The following is a 27503-nucleotide window of genomic DNA, read 5'->3' as shown; positions in this document are numbered from 1 at the left end:
ATTTATCTTTTACACAAAAAGCAGTAAACAATGTACACATGTGCACAAATCACATGTGGAAAAATAAACACAATAAACACACTTCAACATTAAATGTGTCAATTAGTTTTATTTAAAAACATACAAAAAAAATTATGAATTTTGATGATATTTTATGATATGTTGTCCATCACATTTCGATTAGTGCTTTAGTGATACTGCTCCACTTTATTCTAAAATGTTATATATTTCATATATTTTTTATAAAGCTGGTGTCCTTTATTCACTGTTCAATTGGATATAAATATTTACAGAACAGCGTTTCGAGTATGAAAGGTTATCATACTAACACTTAAACATTCAGCACAATATAATTTTATCAAACTTGTAGAAAACAGTTTATAAAAAAGTGACAAAACACTGAAGACATCTCGCTGGATTAAATTCATCCAAACTCGGAAAATGTCCACGGGATCTGTTTGTGCCGGAAGAATTAAGTTCATGAATTCACATTTTCATATAAAAAGAGTGTTGTGGTGCCTTTTTGTACTTTCTGTTTGTTTGCCATCCTTCTCTCTTTTTTAGTTTCCCTTCTTTAATCTCTTTGAAGTCTTTTCGTGACTCCAGAATCCTGTCACAGTGTTCTGGTAAAGTTGTAGTTCCCCCATATAGAAAACCTTTTCTGCTCAATATAGCTCCATATTTTTTTTCTTGAGCTCCACTAGAGTAGCATTGCATGGTTCACAGTTGGCAATAATTGTTATTTACCTCATCCTGGGCTCTGGTTCAGCCCTCAGTCCACCCTCTGTCTGAAACAAGCTGGCCTAGCTGCTTTCTCTCTTCAAGATCACAGCATAAATACATTCACTGTACACAGGGATGTTTCTCTTTTATTTCATTTCCAGTGAAAATGATGGTACACTAAAAATATTCAGTGATGAAAGCTGTTGGCTTCCTCATTAGTGTGATGTTGAAATAAGAATTCTTTTGACACATTTAAATGTGAAAGTAAAAGTGAACATGAGATTTAAAGGAATCTGTGCTGGATGTAATTTAACTGATGTACAGGAAATGATATAATGACCACATTTTTCACACCTGAAACTTGTTCCTATAGTGATGCTTTTGCAGATGTATTATCTTTAAGACCACAATCACATTGATCTGTCAGAGGTAACAACTGTATTCCAATTGTGTGCACGATTCACAGTTCAAAATAAACTTTCGTTGTCTCATACTCGGTTGTCGTGCAGCCACCTTACTGAGCTGTTTTAGCTCCTCCCCCTTTAAGACAGCTTCAACTGCTCCTTGTAAACAGAAAGTTTGACTAGCAGGTAGGCGGAGCTTAAGTGCCTGAGATGACCATGTTAGGGATATCGCCTAATGGCGATGTCACACAGATCCAAGAGTAGAAAAAACTGTAATAAAGTGAGTATTTAGAGCAGTGTACAGCCTGAGCATTAGAGTCACAGGGATCACTGTGAGTACACTGATCTCATTATTAGAGAGTTTACAGGTACAGGTACTTTTGATAATTGCATCTAAAAAATGTAACTAAGCCTTCCACCACCAGAGGCACCATTTTACCAGTGGGTCTATAACATGTCTTTGGAAGTCTGCTGTGCTTTTAATGTTTAATTTTCCTTGTTATGCCTTTGCTTTTTGTAAGCCACTATTTTAACCAAGGCTGTGTTCTTAATGGTTAAATAAAGCATGTGTTTGCGAGACAATTTTTTGTATATCAGGCAGGTGCACATATACTGCAAAGGTCTACTTTTACAATGTGAGTATTTTTAAGCAGCACCTGAGGGTGTCAGTAACTTACTTCACCCCAGCCCCACAGGCCTAAAGACTGCTTGGCAACTGCCTGGCAACCACCGTTTGGCTGTGATTCATTGCTGGAGTTTGCTAGCAGTCAGTGAAATTTTTCACAAACAGGTGTAGTGTGCTGTAGTAAAACGTTCGTTGCAGTAGCAAGGGTTGTATGAAATTTCTATGAAAGGTGCCGACTTGTTTGCAAACACTCTGCAGCTACTCGCTAAGTGTTTGTTAAGCAGTGACATGTGTGAAGAAACTGGAAACTGATGTTCACGTTAATGTGAACATTAACGTGAACATTCTCTTTCTCTTAGTGAAAGGACGCTGACTAAATCCAGATGATCTTCATTCCGCACTGCAGTCTTGCTATATCTAAAACTACAAATTATGAGCTTCCTGTCTGACCTTATGCTAACATGGAAAATTTCTGCTTGGAACTAACAGTTCTTTGACATATTGGTAAAGATTTATGGGTTTGATTAGATAAGTCATCTCAAAACAGGAAATATTATACATGCAGAAGGAGTGGAATTTGGTACAGTGGTGTCCCACAGTGTAGTGCTAAACATATTGTTACATGTTGCCAATGGCAACTCATGTGTCTCCCTATAACGTGATATTTTTTCCTTATTTTCATGCCAGGCAAGTGTTACTTTAATTAAATTTCTATAGCAAGAAAACATTATATTTTGATCATTTACCTATATATATGGATGTGCTTAAGTATATGATTGCATATATTATGTGCATCCTCACTTCTGGCTACAAAAACCCAACAAGGGGGAGGCCAAAACACTAAAGTTGGATAGTCAAAATGTCAGGGGTGACGTCACAGTAGTTAGGGCGACCTTTTTATGTAGTTTATGACTTCATCAAAGACAAATAAAAAAAAATCTTGAAAAACAGAGTCCCGTGTTACTCAGGTTATTAGTTTTGGCACGCAGTTTGGGACTGATATACTGCTCAATGGCCAAAAACTAAACATCGTAAGTGAAACTTTACATAAGTATACACTGTCAGTCACATTAAGAAGTTCTATCTAAAAACAAGAAAACCATTCTGAAATGTTAGCCATGATGTATAAACAAAACAGTGATAAAAAAATTATTTTTGCCTTATAATGCAAGCACATTGCTCCGTTATAAGTGAAGCATCCACCACACCGAGTAATTCACTGCTTAGTGGCAGTGTCCTTTCAACCAGCATAGAAAAAAGCTACCTATGCAGTCTCAGTGAAAAGTGTTTTCTCAGAATCCACTTCATGTTATCAGTTCTTTTTCTTTGCCATTCTCTGATATTTTCTGATTCACCATCTGGTAATCACTTTCCTGATACCTGTCTCTTTTCCGCAGGACGACGATTGTCAGCAGGTAGCAGAGCAACCCTCCACACACAAAGACCACCTGCAGCCCTAGAAACCTGAATACACAAACAGGTGGTTATGGTTTTTTTATGGTTGTTTTTATGGTTGGGGGCTAGTCCGGGATGCAATCAGATGACAGAACGCTTTACAAAGCAAGAAATCTCTACTGAGAATGAGAAAAGTGTGATTCTGTGCTGGCAGTGAAATTTTTAGCCTTTATAACTGCAGAAAATGTGTTCATTTCAGTTGTTGTTTTTATAAGGATTATGAAATTGTTTTACTCTTTTAAAAAGAATTTACAGCCTGTCTCACAAAATGCATCACAATATTTATATAAATGACAATTTAATCTTTCCTACTATGAGAAGGAATGATTGCTGCATTCATTTCAATAGTCAAATAAACTTAATGACCACTTTTTGTATTTTGTTAGTATCTTTAAATGTTCCTTTTACCTGCTTCTGAAGCGCTCTAAGTTGTAGTATTGACAGGACGTCTGCTTGCCACATTTCTTGCCCCATAAGATGCAGGTGGTGTCGATGACACTGCCGTACAACACTGGACCGGGCATGAATGCTGTAAATAGACCAAGATGAATACTCAGTTAAAATCATAATTTTGGCCCCAAATTATTATTATTTTTTAAATAATTCATTCATTTGGATTTATTTATGTCAAAAAGTAAACAGTGCAGCCTCTATGACTGGTGGATGGTGACACAGGTGGCTGTAGCTGTTAGCTGTCTGCTTGGCTTCACTTTGGCTAACTGGAGTCCGTGACCATGTTTGTGCTGTTGGAGCCGTTTTTAATTTATCTGACCAGTAAAATGGCCACTGTGGTAATTGTACGAAGAGCTTGTCCAGTAGGTCTCAGCACTAGTTTTGGTGGCTGAAGTTTGAGGATTTTTATCTGAATGTTTCTTTGCACTGCTGTCTTGTGCAAATATAATCATATCTGGCTCCAAAAAATAAAAAATAAATAAGATGGTAAAACTGATTCTTAACATTGCCAGAAACCAGTGTATGAAACTGCATCTAAGCATATAAGCATCAAAGAAAATGCCTTCAGCAGGTCTTTGAGTTTAAACACAGACCTCGTGTCACTGGAGAACGTATGTGATGACTTACCGAGGACTCTGAACAGCATGTACTGAACTCCCACTGCGAAAGACTTATCCTCTGGAGGTACCTCCCTGCAGCAGAGACATCACATTCATGATAACGAAAAACAGGCTTCCAGTAGCTGTTATTTAATGGAGTAGGCAATCTGCAGAGAAATCTCTAGATTCTTCACATGTTTAGAAAAGAAAGTAGTACCTGACTGGAATGTGAAAATATTTGTCTAAAGGCTAAAGATTGTGTTAAAACAACAACAATTTGTCATGTGACTCTGTAGGGAATGAAAGGCAGCTTTACAAGTTTTTCTTTTTTTTTCATAAAACTTTTGTTTTGGTGTCCTTCCTTTAAATTACTTAAAACTGTTGCTAATGAAAAGACTCCGACTTAAGCATTCCCCATTATTTGACATTATATTATCTTTTCCATACCTGAGTATCATCATGCATGATGGTGTCTGGGAAAAGGCGGCGATGAAGGCAGTGAGACCCAGCAGAATCACGAAGGGTAGGAGGAGATGCTCACACCCACTGCCACAGCTCCGAGGTAAGGCGAAGCTGAGACCACCGACACACCGGCACTCAGTGTATTTCTACAGAAACGCACATGCAAATAGATCTGTTATTTGTACAGCTTTTTTTTTAAGTAAACCTGTTTGCATTTTATTTCCTCTCTTGTACAAAGTAATTCTTAAATAATGAAGTCGGTCTATTGCCGGTGCCAGTTTCATCATAAAGTCAGAAACGGTGCTTGGATTAGAAATTGATTCATTCTGTCAGTGAATAACTGAGTTCACAAAATCATGGGAAGTCAACGGTTGTTAGACCATTAGGGTCCGTCAAACCTACAAAAAAATGTTCCTACAGTGGGAGAGGTTTGGGAGAGTTCTGCAACATCTGGATGTAGAATTTCTTGCACATCTGGCCAATTACTCAAGGTCCCAATTTAGATTCTTTAAAACCAGTATTTTTACTTTCACTTTCATAGGTAAATCCACAGACAGACTGGTAAAATGAAAAGTGGGACACTCATACCATCGCAGTGACACAAACACATGACACTCCTAAAGATACCACCCCGAGTGGGCCCCTAATCCTTTCTGGCAGCACACACTGAATTTAAGCTTAACATCTGTAATAGTGAGACCACCTTGGAACAGCTGTAAGCTATTAAAACTCAAGGATACAAATGAAATAATAATAATGATAAACTGGCAGCTAAATTTGCTTCTCAGTGCAGTTTATTGTGGTCTGTTTTCTTTCAGGGCCTTTTCCACAGAATGTTCAGGCTACACAAATATCAACAAGATGATGGTGTGTGTGTAAGAGTCTGAAATAAAGCCAGCGTATATCTAAGACTGAAAGAGAAAACGAAATGTTTCTGCCGCCTCCACGTCTCAATGCCTCATATTCTCAAGGAATGTGATGTCACTGATTTCCTAAGAGCACAAACAAATGAAATGGGAACTGGCAGCAAACCACCACAGAAAGCATGCCAGTTCCTTGTGACTACACACCACTTGAATTTAAATTTGAATAGCAAACAGAGCTGAGCCTTAGTCACAATGTGAGATAACAGATCGGTTCACAGGAAAAAATTTCTGGAAAGATGATTAACTGAGTCTTACCACGACTTTGCTGAAGTTGTCTGTTTCTACAGATTGACAGCCAGCATGGCAAGGAGACCTGAACTCCATGCCGTCTGAACCACAGACCGGGTTAAACGCCTCCTCAGAACAGTGACAGTTAGAACTGCACTGCAACAAATCATAGCTGAAAATACGAACACACATTTTTATTAACATTTTAAAGGTGAATAAAGAAGCTGTAGATGCCTACAATAAGTATTATTAACATATATTCTGAATCATTTTATCAAGTTCATCTGGATTTTTATCAAAATGAGATGTCAAAGGCTTTACTAAGTATCAGTTACACAAAGGTCTCATCACCAACAAAAGAAAGGAACCTGTAAATCATGCCTTTTGCACTGTAGCAGTTACAGCAGTGAAGTAAACTGGTGCCAAAGGTAAAATTGGTTGCCACCAGTGGTCAAATGAACCATTTAACCGATGGTTGATCAGTGGTATCCTTTCCCTGAAACTATATAAATAAGCGTATGGGGTTTCTGCTCTTGCTCTTGACGAAGGCGGTCGCACTTTTCTCCTCTCCCTTATCTTCCCTGCTTAGCTTCTTATGTCCTTGTCTTGTCTTGTGTTTTTACTTTTCTCTGGAACACTCTCTCACAGTCTGCTCTCTAAAACCTAAAAGAGGAATTATGGATTTGATCAACTGGTCTCTGAATGCAATTGACACCCCTTGTCAACGAGAAGTCTGGGCTTGGGTGAGCCTGAGTGCTGAAGATATCTACCTATTCGGAACCATGATAACAGGGTTCTGGCTGATCGGAGCTGGCTTGGCCCTGACTTATCGAAGAATTAAGGAAGCGGAACCGGCTGTTCAAACCCCCACAAGGCTGCCCGCTGGGATTGAAACGATGGGATGAGGCGTGAGTTTCTCAAAATGGGCTCATTGAGTCAGCACGGAGAAGATCTTGGAGAGGCTTACGGCTGCCGTGAACACTCAGAACAAGACCACTGAGTGAAAAACTGGATTACATCTGGAGGGTCTAGCTCGAACAACACCTTTGAGCGCAAATTCGATCACATCTTGGGGGAGTGCACTGCGGTCGTGAGTTCTCAGAACCTGCTCTTTGAGCAAAAAGAATGACAACATCACGGAGCGTAAGTTTGATAACATCATGGCGAAGCTCGCGGCTCTCCAACGGGAGATTGAGAGACCAGTGTTGGACTGTAGAACTGCTTTGAAATTCATATGAGTTGTTCGCACTAAAGTAAAAAGGACCATCACTTCATGCGGATACCCTCTCGGCGCCAGCTGCGGTCTCAAGGCTGGAGCCGAACAAAAACACCCTGATAACGACTGTGTTTAGACTGTTCTTCCCATTTCATGCAAGGCCACCTGGGTTGGCTGGAAGACTGTTTACTTAGCCTGGCAGGACGAAGGACACTGTCTCAGCTGAACTCTGGACACGCACACACACACATATACACTGATATGCACACACTCATCCCCCCTCCCTTCCCAAACGCCTTCGACGCTTATTCCCTTCCAATGCTGACGGTGGATCAAGGAGACCAGCGCACAGGCTGCAGGCCCGGATGTGCTGTCTACACTGGCTGTCTCTCACCCTTTACCCCCCCTGTTGCTTGTCATGTGTTTCTTTGGTGTATTAAGAGTTTTTGGGCAACTTAGTTGTTTTATTTAATCAGTAATTTTGTTTTATTAGTTCGAGTTTTCACGAGTTTGTGATATTATAATAAACAAGTGAGAACATTTGTTTGCCATCTATGGTACACTTAGTCCCCTGTTAAGGTGAATTTACAATAAAAAATATAAATCATGGATTTACATGGTAACGGGACAAGTACCTGTTGTTAGAGACCCCAGCAATGTTCTGTGTGGGACAGCCGAGGAACAGCATTGGTAGGGCAGTCAGAATGCAGAGAAGGATGGCTATTGTGCACAATTTGCTGGCGCCATTGACTGAAAGATTGAACCGTCGCATCAGAGCTCCACCCAGGACGGTCCCCAGTACCGCCATTGGGATCCCGACTCCTCCTGCGAGAAATCAATAATTCAGAAAACAGAAGCTTCATTTTTATGTCCACAGCTTGATTCCGCTGTAACGACTTTCATGGCACTATTCAGGTCCTCTCACCTATCATCATGGTGGAGAAAGAGGCACTCTGGCTGAACTGTTTCTCAATGAACTTGGCCATAAAGGTGGCGAGGCCGGACAGCAGAGCTGACAAGTTCACCAGAGCCAGAACCACCAGCAGGTAGATGGGATTTCGCAGCGTTCGCAGAGCGATTTTAGGAAAACCTGAGGGAGGTGTACAGTATGACTGAGGATTAATATGCATTACTAAGTTTCTAATGGACAAAAAATAGCATTTAGACTAATAGGTACATAGACTAAAGAGCATAAAATGCTGGATGATGCAGCTGGATGAAGTAGCCCTTGCTGCTGTTGACCTCTTTTAAATTGGTTGACACCCTTCAGTCACCTCAGCTGGACAGGAAACAGAAGTGGAAAAAGGACTCTTACTTTTGAGGAACTGAATGAGGGTAGGTTCCTGTCGTGTGTCTGTCTGCTGCTGCTGCTCCTTACTTTCTGGTTCGGGGTCAATGTCTTCTGGATCTTCCTGCACAAATATGGAAAGAATATCACATGGCAGCCTTGTTTTTCCACTGTGAGATGTGAAACCAGTAAATGGAAGTTTACATTCATGAATCTGTCTGAGGCTTTGGATAAATGTTTCCTGGCTGGTTCCTGGGAAATGCGAGTTACTCGCAGGCATGAATTATTTAATCTAAAATCTTGACAAATGCCAAGATTATTTGAAGAACGGTTTTTGGAATGGAGACTATTTTACCCTGTGGCAGATAAAGAAGGCGTTTGAACCTTGAGATAAATCTACATTCCCACTGTAACCACAGGCCAGGACTGGATAGTGGAGCAACAGTAGGGTGATGTGTACTTTGAAAATGTACCATTACTGCCTAACCAGCTGTGACTGATACTATTTATTGACCCTGTGGTGGTCATTTTACAATGTGACGGACCCTAAACCTGGACCAGTGTGATTTAGTAGTTAGTTGTTCCCTCCAGTCTGTTAGACTGCAGACGGTTTTGTGTCAGAGAGCACAATGACTCATGGGTGTGTTAATGTTCAAGTTGTCAGATTAGCAGCAGTATTATCATTGCATGTGTTTATTCCTGCACAGTGCTGAGCATAGCACACTGTTCAAAAACAAGAAGTGAAAGTGCAGCTGTGCAGTCTGTGAAGCACATGCTGCACAGGTAAGAAAGAAAAACTGTTGCGAGTCTTTTTGCCACACAAATTTGCTACAAAATGTTTTATTCACCAAGAACCTTGTTTGGATAAAATCGGAAAGCTTAAATACTCTTCTCAACTTCACAAATGTCTTTGTGTGGGCGGGAAGGATCCAAACTGGATACTGTCCAAAATATCTGGGTCAGGGCTGAGCTTCCAGCTCCCTCCAGCTAAGTAATGAGGTGAAGATAGTAGGCCATAACACACACACAATATATATACAGTATATATATACATATATACATACATGTGATACATGTGAGTAATTATTGGCCAGTTTAGTCAGTAATTCTTCACCAAACTCAGCAGAGAAACCTGGTTCAGTTCATGGAGTCGTCACAAAAGCCTTTCACTGCTGCAGCTTTTCAAACAAATGACCGAGTCTGTTCCAGACTGTTGCTCAACAGTGATTTATCTCACAGAGCTCACGGATGTCCACTAAGTGCAAAGGTTTTATTTAAGCACGGAAATACTTTCAGTTTAAAATCTAGTCAGAGTTGTGCTACAGAGAGTTACGTTTCATTAACAATAACATAATTAAACAATGAAATATGTGAGAAAGACTCCATCACAAAACTGAAATAAGTTTCATCATTTAACCCTTTAAAGATTAAAAAATGCTTTCTTATGTGGGGACAAGATTAGGATGCAGCAGTGCGCAGTGTGACGTCTAAAAATGAAAATTTACTTAAAGCAGCTGTGAAGATAGAAAAGTTTCCTGCTGTATAGTCAAAACTATTCTGATTGGTCTGTTTTGGCTGGTTTATGGTTCTTACCTTGGATCTGATGGACAGATCCCTGCTTTAATCTATAGACAGTAATCTGTATCTTAGGTTTGACAGATTGGTTACCAGCTGTTAGTTTGTGGATATTACCCTCATTCCTGCAGCATGTGGACTTTGTTAGTTCGTCTTTAGTGGCTACTTATGCAACTGTTCTAAGGAAGGTCCAGGAGGTCTTTTTAAATATTATGTGATGCAAGTCTAACAGTGGAAAACTTCCAAGGCATCAACTTGAAGTTTTCATAAAACACCCTGCTGACATTAACACAGTTATTACATCTTCAGTTTTAGAGTGATCTGATTTGCTATCTCAGAAGAGTCTCTTGCCTGACCACTTCTATGTAAGGTTTAGGTAGCATGAGCAGCAGGAAATGTACGGTACTGTTGGGTGTATTTTTCTAATGGACTGAAATTTAATGTCTCTATATATAAAACATACAGATTTTGTTTCAATTTGTTAGATATTTTGCTTTGTTCTGCATTCTTGGACAGTCCAGGTCATCTCAAACCAGCTTGATCTGTTTGATTTTCCTGCAGTTGGATGAACTCCTGACCTATCAGTCCAACTGCCTTTGCCTTTCTACAGACAGGCAGTTTGTCAGTAGATCAACTTTCAACAGCTAAGAAAATTTTTTTAATTCAATAATTGAAATAATTAAAATCTCAGAATTTAGCCCAAAAAGTTATTTTTAATTCATCATTTATCTTTCTACCAAAACATCCTGGACTGGAAATGTCCAGATCCCTTCTTTTCCCAGACTGACTAGCAGTGTTGGTCAAGTTACTTGAAAAAAGTAATCAGTAACTAATTACTGATTACTTCCACAAAAAAGTAATCCCGTTACTTTACTGATTACTTATTTTCAAAAGTAATTAATTACTTAGTTACTTAGTTACTTAGTTACTTTTTAAAAACACGATTTACAACCTGAACAGGTGATAAAGCGATATATCTTTCAGCCCAACTCTACTTTTTCTACATAATCCATCATACAAAATATAATCAAATGGAAAAGTCTCTTTTTTTAACTTGTTTTATTAGTTTTAATCTTTTAACTTTATGCATCAAGCAAAAATGTAATTATATGCAACATTCTCTGAGTTGAATAAATGAGTTTAACATTTAAACCTATTTTCTGCACATTCCAGCACATAAAATAAAATTATTTTTTTTTGTCTTTCAAATAGATGCAAGTAAAACACAGAATAAATAACCCTAACCCTAATAATAATAAATAACACACACATGAATAAAGTCAAAGACTAACGGTCCTGTTGCTCTATTTTCACCTGTAAAGCAGGACTGCGGTAGGCAGAGGTTTACCCTGGTGCAGGTGTGCAGCGGTCAGTGGAAGGATACGGCAGTGTCTCTGTGAGTTTCCCATTACGTCGTTGCGCACTCGGTGCTTGCTCGGATGTTTAGGGGTTTTTTCGCTGTAAAAAGAAGTTTTCTTCCCACGCACAGCGGACACTAATTTTTTTGTCACTTTTTATGGAATCAAACTCAAAGTAAGGTCAGTACTTCCACGCTTTAAACGCTGCACGCTCATACTCTCTCCTACAATCGATATGTGATCCATTGTTGATCTGCAGACAGCTGTTGTCACTAACGGCGCACTCGCTTACGTCACTGTCGTGAGACATTCTCGCAAAAAATCACGGTTTTAGTAACGCAGTAACGCAGCGTTCCTACGGGAAAGTAACGGTAATCTAATTAGTTACAAGTAACACGTTGCTGCCCATCTCTGCTGACTAGTCTGCTTTCCTTTTTTCCTTTTTTCTCACAGCTCTGAGAGTACAGCATTAGCACTGTGTGTAGCAATAACAATGAATCAATCATTTTTTTCACCAGCTTCATACAGACAGAGTTCATCAGTCATCAGCAAAACCTGGTTGGATCAATCTTCAAGGCTTGATTTTGTTTCTGTTTCTTATGAAATTCACATGATTTCTTGTTGACTGCATTTTCCCCTCTTTACCTTATTTGTGAAATGAGTTCACTCTAACTAAATTGCTCAAATTTCAAAAGACCAGTCTTTTAGCTTCGGATAAACCACAGATCCCCTCTGAGTCTAAACTGCCAAATGGAAAAAAGTCCTTTTCCCCATCAACAAAAACAAAGCAAAACAAAAGAAACCATCCAACATTAGATAACTTACGGTTTGAAATCCATTCACATCAACGTAGCCAGATTTCAAATGACATGGCTCTATTTTTGTCCGCTCAGAAACTCACTTTTAATGAGTCCAACCCTGAACGGTTAGAGCTAACATTTCAGATGGTAGATCTCAGCAAATACCTCTGACCTGATGGAATGAAAACAGGCTAAAAAATGTGACTGGGAGGCTTTCAGGCAAACATTTGGTCGAGCACTGATGTTTGGCAGCATGCTCAGGGAGTCTTATTCCAAGAAACTCTGTTGGGCAATTGGATAGTTTGTCTCATTTAATTGATAAAACATGTGCAGAAGCTGAACTTTCTCTTTTGTGTTGGGACTGAGCCAAAACACACAAAAGCAGTTTCACGTTTGCACTGGTTGAAGTGAAATAAGTTCAGCTTCACCAACAAAGCCTCATCTTATCCTGTCATTTTGTGTTCCTGTGGTTTAGAAGCAGAAAGTTTCTCTATCATAAAACATAATAACAGCATTGTGAGCTTTTTGCTTTCTTTAGTTAGTGACAGCTGTATTTTGCTGCATTGCAATTACAGATATTTTTAACTAAACGACTCATTTACCTCATGCAGTTTCTGACAAACAAACAAAGTACACCCCCCCCCCCCCCCACACACACACACACACATACATACTTACTCCCTATAATGACGACCATTAAAACCTCTTTGGATTGCAGGTCGGCTTCAGTTGATCATTATCGCATCGAGATAATTAAGATAATCACTTGATTTTGGCTGCTGCCATTAAGATGTTTGAGCGAAGAAACCACAAAGGGCTTCTTGAATTGATGAAAAGTACTGTGATATATTGGCTACAAGCCATTTCATTTCCTAGTTTTGATTATCAACCTTCACTCCTTCCTTCAGTGGTGCTTGTGTTTGCTGTGAGGAGAGAAGACAGATCTCCTCCTCTATCCCTGTGTAGAAAACTTCATCCCACATCTGTGCAGATTATTTAAACTAAAATTCATATTCATCATTTAGATAACAATAGCAGCTCTCGGGTGGTCTGATAAACTATCGTAAAATAAAAGTTTTACAACTTTCCCACTGGAAAAAAAGCAATTATAAAAGGTCTTTAAAGATCCATTCATTGTCTTCTTGTTAAAAGTCAGTCACAGCTAAGCAGTGATTCCAAATGTTCGGCCGATCGTGGCTCAAGAGTTGGGAGTTCGCCTTGTAATCGGAAGGTTGCCGGTTTGAGCCCCGGCTTGGGGCTCTCGGTCGTTGTGTCCTTGGGCAAGACACTTCACCCGTTGCCTACTGGTGGTGGTCAGAGGGCCCGGTGGCGCCAGTGTCCGGCAGCCTCGCCTCTGTCAGTGCGCCCCAGGGTGGCTGTGGCTACAATGTAGCTGCCATCACCAGTGTGTGAATGTGTGTGTGAATGGGTGGATGACTGGATATGTAAAGCGCTTTGGGGTCCTTAGGGACTAGTAAAGCGCTATATAAATACAGGCCATTTACCATCTTCGAACTCCTCACCAAGCTTTGAAGCTAAGCCCAGCCCACCTGAGAAAGGAACCTATTTTGGTTGGTTTTATTCACTACATTGGTCTTTCAGTCATGACTCGAGGTGAGGGCCGGAAGCCAGTCTGGCTATTTAAATCTGTGACCTGGTACCACATGTCAGGCTGCCAAACATAGCTTTGCCACACGTAGAAGCTGAATACCACTCATCATGAAACATAATTCAAAAAAATTCAAGTATATAGAGAGGAGCTGGCAAAATAACCAAAATAGAAGATAAAGAACAATGCATTTAAGTACCAATAGAAAGATTAGCTACTGGTGTATAGCTGGCGAAAGATGGAAAGCCACAGACAACTGGGGCGACCGTGGTTCAGGGGGTTGGGAAGCTCATCTGTAACCAGAAGGTTGCCGGTTTGATCCCCCAGCTCTCTCTGTCCTGGTCGTTTTGTCCTTGGGCAAGACACTCCATCTACCGCCTACTGGTGTTGGCCAGAGGGGCCGATGGTGCGATATGACAGCCTCGCTTCTGTCAGTCACAGGGCAGCTGTGGCTACAACTGTGGTTTGCTTGCACTAGTGTGTGAATGAATAGTAGAATTGTAAAGCGCTTTGGGTGCCTAGAAAAGCTCTGTATAAATGCAATCCGATATTAACTACAGATAAAACATTATGAAATATTTAATAAAATGTTCACTTGAAAAGCCACTCTCCAGCAGAAAAGTTCTATGAAAGACCTGTCAGGTGTATTAATGATTAATCAGATTGATATCTATTTTGTTGGTGGAACAAATGTACAAGTTTTACAGTTTTGCTATTTACGCTCTACTCAACTGTTTTTCTTCCCTAGAATAGAGTTCATCAACCTGTCAGAGAACATGAGTCACTGTGAGCCCCCTGTAATTATCTTCAGTTACACCTGCTACACATGCGCATATCTTGGATCTGTCTGGATTAATCACTAAGCTAGGGCGAGGCAATTATAGGTGTGTAAAGAAAAACAAAGTCAATGCATCTGATGTGCTTCAAGCATTAGCCCTTGAGTGGTGCTGGATTAAATGTTACAAATAACGTGATCTGGGATATTAAGGCCCATAACGGATGCTGACTATGCCCATGAACATTTTCTCTACATGTAAGTTCAATTACACCAACAACAACTCTTCTGTATTAGATAGGACTGACTCACCTCTTTGGGCATGTTTCTGGGGAAGAAGAGGTAAGGTAGTGCAGTGAGAAAGAGGAGGCACGAGGCTACCAGGAAGCCAAGCCACCATGCTCCCACCCAGCGCAGGTCTTTAGTGTCCAACTCAATCTCCTCTGGAAACAGAAGAGAACACAAATCATGAAATCCATGCAAAGAATCCATCCATCCATTGTCTTCCACTTATCAGGGTCAGGGGGGCCAAGAGGCGAGGTAAAGCCTGGACAGGTCGCCAGTCTGTCGCAGGGCTAACACAGAGAGACAGATAACCATTCGCACTAACATTCATGCCTATGGGCAATTTAGAATAATCAATTAACCTAACCCCACTACATGCATGTCTTTGGACTGTGGGAGGAAGCGGGAGTACCCGGAGAGAACCCACGCAAACTTAACACAGAGAGGCCAGATGGTGAGTCAAACTTGCTGTTAGGCAACAGAACTAACCACTGCACCACTGTGTTGCCACATGCGAAGACTACGACTCTTTTTTTTTTTCATTTTATTTGCAGCTGTTTATTGCCTTATATCAGCCAATAAATTATCAATACATGTAACATAGGGTTAATTCACTGCCAGCCCATAAGCCTATCATTCATCCAAGTACATATCCAAAAATTCTTATATAGGGTGTAATATTTACGCTGCTTTAACCTTTAAACTCCAAACCAATTTGCAACCCACCTCCACTGCAGCTCCCCCTTTTCATTATACCTCCAAAGTAATCATGTGATATTAGTTCTCAGTGATGCCTGCTCTGTTGTGAAATACAACCAGGTGGAAGTAATCTTTTGACTCCAGTAGTTCTGCCTAAAGTAATAATATACAAAGACTGAATTTGCTTAAATTCATGAATCTTCTGATAGAAATACGTCTGCAAGTTTGACTTATAACTTGTCCTTCACATTTGTAATATACAGTCGATAATTTAAACGCATACTTGGACCTAAATGGTGAAACAACTGCCCCCCAAATGACTTACTGAGCCAGTTAAGGGAAAAACCTACTGTACGCGCTTTATGGTATAACAACAAGTCATCATACCTCCTTTGTTTGAAAGATGTGTCATTTACACAAAAAACAGAAGTCAGATGAAGCCTACGCTGGTGGAGTTCCATGTTTGGACAGCCATTGCTGTTATTTATAGTTAGGGTTGGTCATGGAGTCATTCCTAACAAAGAACTAAAACTGAATGCTTTTACAGTACAAGCTGAAATCTTCTTCCCTGTCAGAGGTTGTTCTGGATGAAACACAAACGACTTTCTTTTGCTTGGTAAAAGTGAGCTTCCCATAACTCGATCTTGCAAGAACCTACAGGTCCCTGGTTCTAGTGTTTTCACCGTGTGTAACTTGACATTCAGTACTGTGTGAACATTCTAAGCAAAATCTGATGAAAATTTAGATGCTAGCTGCCTGGTCATCTTCACCTCAGCTAATTGGATTCCTTCACGTCAACCTCTGGCTCATGTTTGTGCTTTTGGACCCTTTTGGAGCATTTTTAATTATCTGAGCTATAATATGGCTGCTCTGCATTTAAGTGTACTAACACTTAAATGCTGATAAACACGCACACACACACATACACTAACATTATCACTCAGCTTAACTCAAATACCTCAAAACATTGAGACTGGACTGACTAACCAACACAAGCGCAAACACACTGACCTACACCACCAAACCATCGCACACACCAACCTGTAAATGCTCTTTTGCACAATATTATTACTAGATATATTATATATATATATTATTTTTTGCACTAACTTGTCTTGTAGCACCTTGGTTCCTGGAGGAACGTTGTTTCGCCTCACTGTGTATTTTTAAACTGTATATGGTTGAAGTGACAATAAAGTTGAACTTGAACTTGAACTTGAGACCATCCCAGAAGTCTCAGCACCAGTTTTAGAACTTAGTATTTTTTTTCTTTGTTACTAGAGGGGATCTGTGCATTTGTGCAGTCTGCAGGTGCAAGAAGAACTTAGCAGTCCTAGAAATAAACTTTTTATCCAAATATAAACCAGCAGCCAACATAACATCAGCCAAATGTATAATTGGAGGTTTCAAAATGCACACTAAAGAAAAAAAATGGATGCTGTAATTGTGTCTACATCCTAAAATTTATAGATATCAAGACACAACCTGTAGTCTGTAAACACAACTTTCCACTAATTTAACTGTACACCAATGACATGCTGCCAATCTGAAACAAACGTCACTGCCCATCTAAAAATGTTCACTTGTTTTCCTTGATTTATTAAACCAGTTATGGCTTTGCTTATCGAGGGACACCAATGAAAATGGTTCTACCTATCTGTTTGTGGCTGCACCCATGACGATGAAGAACCTCTGCAGATTTTAGTGACATTCATGTTTGAATCGCCAAACAATGAAGGCTAATCCCAGTGGAACCTGATCATTGAAAAACTCCGTGGGAACTTTGCAAGGCTGTAATTACTGAAGATCAGGAATGAGTAACTCTCTTGGTCCTGCTCTGACAACAACAACATTCCAAAAATCTTGCAATGGACACCTTAACCTGCTTTACCTGTTTACTATATTAACCTCATTACACTGCTCAGTGTGCAGTTATTGTCATGTTAAGACTGCTCTGCTTTTATCTATTATCTGACATTAGCACTGGTTCCAGTGGTGAAGGTTTCAAATAAGGTGAGTGTGACAGCTCTTATGCAACAGCAACCAAGAGAAGAATTCCAAAATAAAATCCATTAATTGTAGAAAAACAAAGACAAATGTTTTTGTTTCCAAAACAAAAACAATGCTTTACAAATTTTAATCTATTGTCCAATTACTGTCCTCACTGTCAATCCAGCTGTTATTATTGGAAAACCTTCCCAGATATTTCACAGCGTAGCTGACTCTTTGTAAAACTAAAGAAGAAAGGATGGATAAACATTAAAAGTTAAAATACTTTAGTTATCAGAAAAATCTGTTGGTTCCTTAATTTCATATCTATTTATTACATCTCGTGTGATCCTAAATGAGTGAAAGAAAAAGGAGGAATGTATCATCAAAACTGCCTAAACGCATTTAAAGTTGAGCTTTTAAGCTGATAAAAATACTTATTGCTAATGAAGCACATGACTGCTGGTTAAAATCTATAATTGGTGATTTTGGTGTTTTATTGACAAAACTTTACAGAAAAACAGGGACAATTTGTAGTGTGTGCAGTAAATGTTTTTTTTTAAATATTGTTTCATTGAACATATTTGTCCTTAAATTCTCCTCTGAACATATTTAGTGCTTACTCAGCGCTAAGTTGCCTGAAGGCTCAGTGTAAGCCAATAAACCTACATGCCAACTGTGTTACAAATCAAACCACATCAAAAAAAGCTTTTCATTTACTAGCCCACCAACCACCACCAGTGACACCTTTAAGTGTGTCAATCCCTAATACAGGGAATACAGATCCCTAATACAGATTACGAGGTGACAGCTTCAACTTGCGTGTGTGCTGTTTTATTTTTTTTCAAGGAAATTAAACTTAAACATAACTCTCCAACCTTAGCACCACAAATTAAACCTCAAACATACATTCATGAAGCAAAAGAAAAGCGCCCTCAATTTTCCACGTCCCATCCTGTCCCTGGTCCCCACAAAATAAAATAAGATATACACACTCGCACACATTCTCCTCTGTATGTTTTTACTTACAAACACAGAATTGATGCAACATTTTACATTTTTTCTAAACATGCAAATTGTTAAACATGTTGTGTGACGGCACATTCACTTTCACAATCTGTTGGCCCATGTACGCATTCCACTGGGAATGTTGAAACAAGCAAGTTATTGTTTCAACAAGTCTGTAAAGAGACTGTAACATCATTAATCATGCAGACGTCAAACGACTGCAATGCCTGATTGAATGTCACGAAACTCTCACTCAACTTAGATCAGAAACGAAACCTGAAATATGAGCAGATGTAGCAGAACTATTGATCCCAGAAATGGTGGGAGTTAGCCTGTTAGCATCCAGCACATTACCAGCTAGCCACTTAAGGTTAGGGTCACACATTAAAGCAAGAAGCTTAGAAATGCAATGTCACAAACATAAAGTAATCCTGTTTCTTTTCTCATTACTAGTTTTCAAAAGTAATTAGTTGCTTTGTTACTTAGTTACTTTTTAAAAACATGGGTTAGGGTTAGGATATGTGAACCCTGAATATGTATTAAAGCGATAGACCTTCCAGCCCAATTTTATTGTTTCTGCATAATCCATCATATAACATTGAATCAAATGAAAATGTTTGTTTTTAAAACTTGTTTTATGAGTTTTAATCTTTTAACTTTATGCATCAAGCAAAAATTAAATCATATATAACAATCTTTGACTTGAAGAAATGTTTTTAACGTTTAAAACTATTTTCTGCATATTCTAGCAGATAAAATAAAATAATGTTTCGTGTTTACACTCTTTCAAACAGATGCAAGTAAAACACAATTGGTTAGCAGGAGTGGGGCCGGTGACTGATAATTAGTATGACTAGTTCAAAGAGCTGACTGTGGAGTATTTAATGAAATAAATATAATAGTTTCACTGAAAACACCTCAGATCCTTGTCTGAACATATTTCTAATCTGGATATCTGCCCTAAGCCTGAAACTTTCAACAGCAAATAATCTACTACTTCAGCTACAAAATACCAGCTTACACCTCCAATTACGTCTGGCTGAGTGTGAAGAAAGAAGAGGCAGCAGGAAATCCGCCAAAACATGAGAAATGCTCATTCACGAAAGGCTTCACAGCTTGATCATTTGTTGGATGTCAGAGGTTTGAGTTCAGTTCATTTCTATTATTTGCACCAAATATCGACAGTAATGACGATGCTTCGTTATATAAGTTAAAAACATAACAATGTATTGTTCCAAGAGACCAATGCCTCCAGCAGAGTCGGGTTCAGTATCTCCACAGCAGTAACTGCATAAAGTGTGCAAATACTGACAATCTCCCGGTGTGCTGAACCCAAATATTAATCTTTAAATATCATTCTTTGTTTCAGCATTGCTTTTTCATGAGTAAAACAGGATAAACTAGAACACTTGTTTTTAAACCGCCACCCTTTTGTAGAAATGTTGGCACGGCATAAACAGCCCGAGGACTGAGCGCTGCTGCAGCGTTTCCAGTTAGCAAATACACAAAAACAGGTCATTATGGTGTGTATCCGTTACAAAACCTGTCTGCGGCCTGATGGTCACGAGAACATGGCTGTCTTAAAGAACTTCACACCACCAGTGAAGACCTCAGCCACTGTTTGCCAAACTGCATCATTTAAATATGATTTATTTTATGGGTTTTTATCTTTTGTAGAAGATTTTAGAGGAAATGACCCACATTAGTCAGCTTTACACTGTTTTTATTAACACCATGTTGAGTGCTCACATGCAGGAAGTCCTCCTTTCCTTTTAAAAATGAGTAAGATAAACTTTCTTTAAACAGCTGTATAGCATTAGCACAGTGTGCCTCCTCACCTTTGGGTACCTTGTCAAAGTCAACATAGAAGCGTAGCATGAGGGCCCCAGTGATGAATCCGAAGGCCGGGCCAATTGAGGTCATAGCAAGGAGGATGCCTGGAAGACACGATAAAAAACCCCCTGAGAAGATGAAAGAGACGCCTGCTGGCCAACGGGTTGACCCTGACCTTTCACCTCAAACATCACTTTGGAATACTTTACCTGCTTTTTTCAGGCGCCTCCGTCAAACACAAAAAAGATTCTGCTAACCAAACATTTCCTACCTCCTCACCATCACATAGACAGATTCATTATGAGGTTACAACAGTAAACATTATACATATGGAACAAGAAGCAGCGGCGAGGTCTGTGAGGTGTTACAAAGAGCTGCATGTGGCTGCTGTGTCGCTGTCCTGCAGTTCTTCTTACACTCAGAGGCCTCAACAAACTTGAAAATGAGATAAAACAGCAAATTTCTTGTATGAAGCAATCTCACATTTAAAGAAAAGGTTTTAACATCTGAGCGTGCCCAGCTTTCCTTACACCAGCGTGACAGAAAACAAAAGCAAAAGGAGAAGAAATCACACCGTGTCTACAAAATATGCAGCAAGGGCAGCATTTGTGCTGAGATTAGGACAACAATGGAGCTATAGTGAAGAAATTTCACATCATTATTAAAGACTTCCTGCCTGCAGGTCCCAGGATCCTAATTAAAACAGGTTTGTTGTATAAGCAGAGACGCCGCAGGCTAATGTAACTACAATGCAGCACTACAATCACGTCTGTTGTCACAGTGACTGTTCTGTAACAGGTCAGGTGAGCTTCTTGGACTTTGATGACCTCGGTCTCTGCTGTTATCGCCTTCTCATATTTTTATAACGCCCAGTTAAAGTTCTGTAATGTGAGTTGACCTGAGCAGAAAATCTTTCATGGCCTCAAGTGATCTGCTTTCAGTCTGTTAAATACAACTCTTGCCAATGTTTGCCTGATAGTTATGAGGAACAAAGGTATTTGTTACACAGCTATGATATAACAGTGGGTGGTAAAAGAAATGCAGTCATGCTGAAGAGCAATAACTGTTGTGTCTCTTTGGGTCATTCTGGCTTTGTCTTTGAATTAGAGGAAACTTCCCTATTGTTCATTTTCTTTCTTCAAAAAAAAAGTCCACCACAGAGACCAGAAATCTGTTTCAGCGATTGGGGAAAGTCTTCTGATTCTTTTCGTGTCCTGTCTCCGCCTCAAACATTCAACCCAACAATGGTTTGAAGCTGGAAGTGCGTTTGGACCCTTTTTCTTTGGATCAAAGACTCAACACTCCAGCCAATTAGAGAGTTTAAATATTTTCCTCCTGATCTGCATCACAGTTGGCAGTTCAGCGGGAATTACGTTTATCAGAGTGTTCATCCAGACCAGCCAATCAAGATCTTCTGTGAGATCAAATTTCAGCAATCAGTTATGACCAGTGTTGGTATATGAGCTGTGTCTTAGATTGCAGTCATCCGTACTTCAACAACAGTTTCAAGTTTGTCAGCTATGAATTCTTTGAAAGTAAAAAGTTTTTGAACACTTCAGAAAGTATAAGCTCATAGATGGAGGATACTCCTTAGTGGAAAATACCTGGTACAGATGTTAAGTCATAGAAAATGTTATTTTCTGTGCTCAGAGGCTCAAAACGTGAGAAACATTCATAAAATGCAGTACTCAATGTGTATAATGTTCTTCTCTCCCCTTTTGCACAGTCGGGGAGTGTGTCAGGATACATTTCACTGCATGTTGTACTTGTATAAGTATGTATGTGACAAATAAAGAATCTTCAAACTAATCAGCAACAGTTGGTTAAATGCAGTGCACTAACACTGATGAGACACTGAGACACTGATGGACTTGGGACTTCACTTTGAGGAAACCCCCTCAAGAGACTTCTTGACGTCTTCATCTCAGGTGTATTGAACCTCTAAACTACTTAATCTCCCAGAACGTGACATCGGGACCAAATTGCGAGTTAAAATATCATTCTCTGCTTCCTACCGAGGTAGAGCGGGGAATTCCTTTTGCTTGCGTAGTCGTCGATGTAGGAGATGCCAAAGGGCTGGATGGGGACAGCTCCGACGCCCAACAGCAGCTGACCCAGGAGCAGCATGGGGTAGATCCCCTGCTGGGCAGGGGTCTCCTGTTTCAGGCAGGTCTGATTGTAGGATGAGGTGGTGACTGAGCTTTCTGATTGGCAGAGGTTGGCACTTTTTTCATTGGAGGCTGTTTGGAAAACAGGGACACTTTTAAGATTGTCTGAATTCAACACACAGATTTCGTTCTCTGCAAATAAAATTGAAAGGGAGAAGATTCAGTCTGAACTCAATCTATTTCTAATTTACTGGCACATCAGCTAATTAACGTCCCTTAACTGGACCTGTGAACTGTGTTTGTGCTGTTGGAGCATTAATAATCTGACCAATAATATAACTGCTGTAAGGTTACTGTGGTAACAGAGCGTCAGAGAAGGCTGAGCTCCAGTTAACCAGGAAGTATGTAAACCAGGGACAGTTGATAACTTACTCCACAAAATAAAGAACATTCAAAAAACTCAGGAGGTTCGATGTGTGCGTGTGTTTGTGTGCGTGTGTTTGTGTGTGTGTGTGTGTTCTCACCGATGATGCTCTTCGTGTAGTGGTACGGTTCACTCATGAAGTGCGTTACCCCCATCAGCAGAGAGGCCAGGCAAGCGAGCAGAGCTCCAGCGCCGATGTACCGTGGCCGATGGACTCGACTCCCAAAGAAGCTCACAAAGATGATGAGGATGGTGTTTCCCACCTGTACTCAGACACACAACATCCGTAATGTAAGACTAACATCAAAGATTTCCAATCCTGTCACCTTCAGGTTCATATTGAGGTTTTTGTTTGTTTTCATCAAAAGGACAACTAAAACATCTCAAACATAAAGCTTAGACCTCGTTCCGATTATCATTCATTTATCGCCATCTTGTATCGTATACTGGACTGTATTCTCAAACCAAAAACAAACTTGTGACTTTCTGAAGAGCCATGAATTCATTAAGCAGGAGTTCAGAGTCCTAGCTGAACTGACCTCGTTGAAGGAGGCCAGGAGCCCAGACTTCTGGCTGGATAGGCCATAGCGCCTCTCGATGGTGGAGATGGAGCTCTTCATGTAGCCCGACACCAAAAGCTGGGCCAGCTGCAGCAAACTGTGGCAAAACACAAAGAACTGCAAACAGAAGAAGAAGAAGACAGAAAGTCAGAAAACGCATTTTAACACAAGCTGCAGTTCCCCTTACATCCACACGAGGCAACAAACTGGCAAACAGACTGACAGGCTGTGTTAAAACCTCCGAAGTCCAACTTTGCCGACTTAAATTCTGACATTTTATTTGGCTTTACTTCACACTAGTTACCACACCTGCTAACATTAGCATTTGAGAATCTATAGGTGGTAACTTGTAGCTCCACCCACAGTGCGGAAGTAACCTGAGGGTGGTTACATCCATCGTGCATACTGAACAGTCTGTTTCTGGCTCAATTTCAGCACAACGTGAAAGGTACAGACAAGAAACAGTATTTTTCTTTGCCCTGAGCTCGTCCTGGGATCATGTGACTGGAGAACAATTCCAGGATGAAGCTCAGGATGTGAAGTTTCAGTCCCACAGGTTCCAGTGTTTAGACAGGCGAGCGTCTGAGGCCAGCTTTTAAATCTCTCCGCTGCCTGAAGGGATCTGACCTCTGACCTTGCCCACTTCTGATTTTACTGTCACAGGCATTGCTACAGCGCCATGTGATCCTGTGATCAAGTCATTGTGTTTCATTTGTTTTTCCAGACACTCTGGGAGAGCAGACTAACGAACGCAGCTGAGCGTTCTTCTTCATCACTTTAACCCTGGAGAAACCAGGTCAAATTTGACCCCATGGGTTCTCCAGGGTTAAACACTGAAATCAGATCTTTGTGGGACGAGCTGTTAGAGACAAGCCTTAACCACTGGAACATCTGTCTGACACAACATCGGCCTTTAACTGTTTACAGTCCACCATTTTTACCCAGCAGGCCTCATACGAGCCCGGACAGGCCCGAGCACCACTCCCACTTTTTCAGCTCTAAGTTTGAAATAAACAATAAATGTTACAAATTTCCTTCAACTCATCTTTTCTTTCTTTCCTTTGTTGTATTCCCTTCCTTTCTCCCTCAGTCCCTTCCTTCTTTCCTTCCATCCTATCTTTGCTGTGGCGCTGCAGACAAACCTTGATGCTGTTGAAGAGACTCCTGGATCGAGCAGGAACTCGTAGGCTTCTGGGGTCAGAGGTCATGTTGAGGCTGTTGACTCACACGGAGACTGAAGAGTGACCCTGTGAACCACAAACATGGGTGAACCTGCCATTCATCGCTTTTATTCAGCAGAAAGTCCAGCACAAACAGCCCGACACACTCATGCTGAGCAAACACTACCTTCTAGAAGTACTGAGTGCACACACACACACACACACACACACACACACACACACACACACACACACACACACACAACCCTGTTCAGCTATCTTAGTGAGGACCTTCATTGACCTAATGCTTTCCCTAGCCCCTGACCCTAAACCTAATCATAACCTAATTGTAACCCTGACACTAAAACCACAAATTTGAAGGCATTTAAAGGCTTCAAATTTGTGAGGACTGGGTTGTGTGTCCTCACAAGTGACTGTTGGTTCTCACAAGTATAGCAGAATGCAGATTTTGGTCCTCACATACACACACAGGGCGTGTGAGTGTTTGGATATAGAGCTGCTGAGTAAAACGTTGATCGTTCTGAGGGTGATTTGACACGGCGTCACAGAGCAGCCAGGTCAGCACCTCTGCGACGGACAGGTGGATGGTGACACAGGTTGCTGTAGCTGCTAGCTTCACCTGCACTGGACCTCTGGATGTGTTTGCGCTGTTTGAACCTTCTGCAGCATTTTTAAAGAAGAATGATAAAAGCTTTGGTCGGAGTGTTTTCACTATCATCAGCACTGAATGCTTATTGGCTCAGTTAGTAGCCAGAGTGCATACTTTGGATATTTCTTCATGTTGACAAATATGAATTTGCAAAATTAACTTCATTTTTTATTAAAAATGACCTGAAAAGGCTGTTTTCCCATTGCCTTCTGTCCAACTAGCTCTTAAACTGTCAGTGTTTCGTAGGACGCTTCAAGCAGAGGAACTGCATTCACCAGTTGACGGCACATTAGCATTCACCCTCTGGGCACCATGAATGTCTGTGAAGAAGTCATCACTTCATCCTGGACCAGTACGGTGGACTGACTGATGTTGGCACAGCCATCATGGCGAAGAGGAGTCTGGTTGGAGGCTTTTATTGCGAAGGGCAAAGGACCAGAAGACAAATGTTGATGTTTACCAAGAAGGTCAAAGCTTTTTTTTTCTTTGAAAGAGTTTTTTTCCCCTAAAACAGAACTGAATGTGAACAAAATTCACAAGAATGTGTTTGATTTGATTTGTGCCGTGTGACGTATTTCCATAATCAGGCTGAAATACAAAGACAACAACAACAGGAAACAGAGAAATTGTGGTAGAAGGAGGTGGAGAAGACAGGAAGTAGCTTCTTATCTTAGACGTCAACCGATTCTGTGACAGATTTTATCTGTCAGAGCCACAAACAGACGACCTTCATGTTTGAAGATAAAACCGATGACCACCACCTCCACCCTCTGCCTCCACACAGACTTCACGGAGTGAGGTGAGATTCCTGATGGTTGGAATAATCTGAATGTTTGTAATGAAGGAAACATTTTCCTTTGGCCAGTTTTTTAGGTCTTCCATGTTGCCAGTTTTCCTCATCACTGTTCGTGAACATGCTCGATCTGAAGATTGCTGATGGTTTACCCGGTGCCTCTCCAACCAAAGCCTGCTAAAATGGGATTGGTTGGTTTTTGTTGGACTACTGAAAGAAGAAAAATCCTTGAAGGTGTCAGGAAACGATTTCCAGCAGATGTCCTACAAGTCGGGTCAAAGACAAGTTCTTTTTTTCAGTAGATTAAATGTTTGACAGCAAGCACAGTGTTTGGAAACAAGCAGCATGGGATAATGAGTAACCAGGATACTGATAGCTTATCACACAATCAGGCCCACTCATGGCTCTGTGTACAGGCTCCTCACATCGTCACCACGTCCCTGAAGAACGAGCAAACTAAACCTGGGAATAACTAATGCCATGCAGGTCATGACATCATTGTTAACTTTATAATCAAGATTTAAATTAATATTTAAACACATTTTATGATTTCTGTTAATATAATATTAGTGCTATTGGAACTCTGTGAAACCTCTGACTGAGCCTGGCTGCGGAGCTCATTACGCTGGTCTCTGACCATGTTTAGCTCCTTGTGATCGCCATGACTGTAAAGGCCGTGTCACACACCAAACAGCTTAAAAATCCAGCTCCAAGCTCGAATTTCTTTATTCCAACTAACAGCACAAAGAGTCAAGTTACACTCCTGCAACGCGACGGCTGAGCTGTCTCACACACACACACACACACACACACACACACACACACACACACACACACACACACACACACACACACTCGCGTACTCACAGCTTTAGTGAAAAGTCCCAGCTGTCCCACTAAAAGCCTGAAACCTCCCACAGAGAAAAACACTCAGACTCACTGTGTAGCTCGTCTCTCTGCTGCTCTCACTTTGCTGCAGCTCCGACTTTCTGTTCCACTCAAGCTGCCAACACACCTCCAACTCACTGAGAATAGGAGGAGACAACAGGAGCGAGGAGAGTGGTAGAGTTTGAACCCTCCTTCTGTGTTAAGACAGTCTGTGAAAAAAGCCATGTGTGTTAGTGTGTATGTGTGTGTGTGTGTGTGTGTGGGGGGGGGGGGGGGGGGGGGGGGGGATTTCTTCTCTTCAGGACTAAAAGCCTAAATAAAAAAATAACACAAAAGGTGCAGTTCCTCCAAAGTCCAGCAGAGGCAGCAGAGACTCCCACAAATGTTTACATTGCTCTAAAATTTAAAGTCTGCATTATTAGGGGCGTGGCCTCTGGTATTGACAGGTAAGTGGCGACACAAGCGGCTGTAGCTGATAGCTGTCTGTTAGCTAACTGGAGTCCCTGGACTGGACTTCTGGACCACGTTTATGCTGTTGGAATTGAAGTATTTTGATGACATCTTCTGACCAATCACATGGCAGAGGGTGT

The 27503-nt window shown here is 40.6% G+C and overlaps 1 protein-coding gene across 2 annotated transcripts; it reads right to left on the bottom strand.

Annotated features, from left to right (window-relative positions):
• Positions 1 to 148: 148 nt before the first annotated feature.
• slco2b1 (solute carrier organic anion transporter family, member 2B1) lies at positions 149 to 27191 on the bottom strand. Of its 2 annotated transcripts, none has more exons than XM_085364754.1 (15): positions 26893 to 27191; positions 24545 to 24649; positions 23382 to 23519; positions 22943 to 23105; positions 22326 to 22550; positions 20316 to 20414; positions 14809 to 14939; positions 8407 to 8503; positions 8017 to 8181; positions 7727 to 7916; positions 5903 to 6047; positions 4707 to 4867; positions 4288 to 4352; positions 3616 to 3736; positions 149 to 3216 (listed from the first exon to the last, which is right to left on the bottom strand). In XM_085364754.1, exons 2-15 carry the CDS (start codon positions 24608 to 24610, stop codon positions 3057 to 3059), a joined length of 1926 nt encoding a protein of 641 aa, XP_085220880.1. In that variant the 5' UTR covers positions 24611 to 24649; positions 26893 to 27191; the 3' UTR covers positions 149 to 3056. The 2 variants fall into 2 exon arrangements, with proteins under 2 accessions (XP_085220880.1, XP_085220879.1); XM_085364753.1 differs by having other exon boundaries at positions 26966 to 27191.
• Between the last annotated feature and the right edge of the window lie 312 nt (positions 27192 to 27503).

The sequence above is a fragment of the Diplotaxodon limnothrissa genome, linkage group LG10, assembly GCF_057381915.1.
Source record: "Diplotaxodon limnothrissa isolate DT_005_m linkage group LG10, D_limnothrissa_male_GT1.1, whole genome shotgun sequence".
In the NCBI taxonomy this organism is placed as follows: domain Eukaryota; kingdom Metazoa; phylum Chordata; class Actinopteri; order Cichliformes; family Cichlidae; genus Diplotaxodon; species Diplotaxodon limnothrissa.
This window is presented reverse-complemented; position numbering and strand designations above follow the sequence as displayed.

Excerpts from the sequence above, each read along its gene's own strand:
- slco2b1 (XM_085364754.1), bottom strand. The coding sequence starts at position 24,610 with ATGACCTCTGACCCCAGAAGCCTACGAGTTCCTGCTCGATCCAGGAGT. Across the intron at positions 8,182-8,406 it reads CCTCATTCAGTTCCTCAAAA|GTTTTCCTAAAATCGCTCTG; the intron begins GTAAGAGTCCTT and ends CACCTCCCTCAG. Across the intron at positions 4,868-5,902 it reads ACAACTTCAGCAAAGTCGTG|AAATACACTGAGTGCCGGTG; the intron begins GTAAGACTCAGT and ends GCGTTTCTGTAG.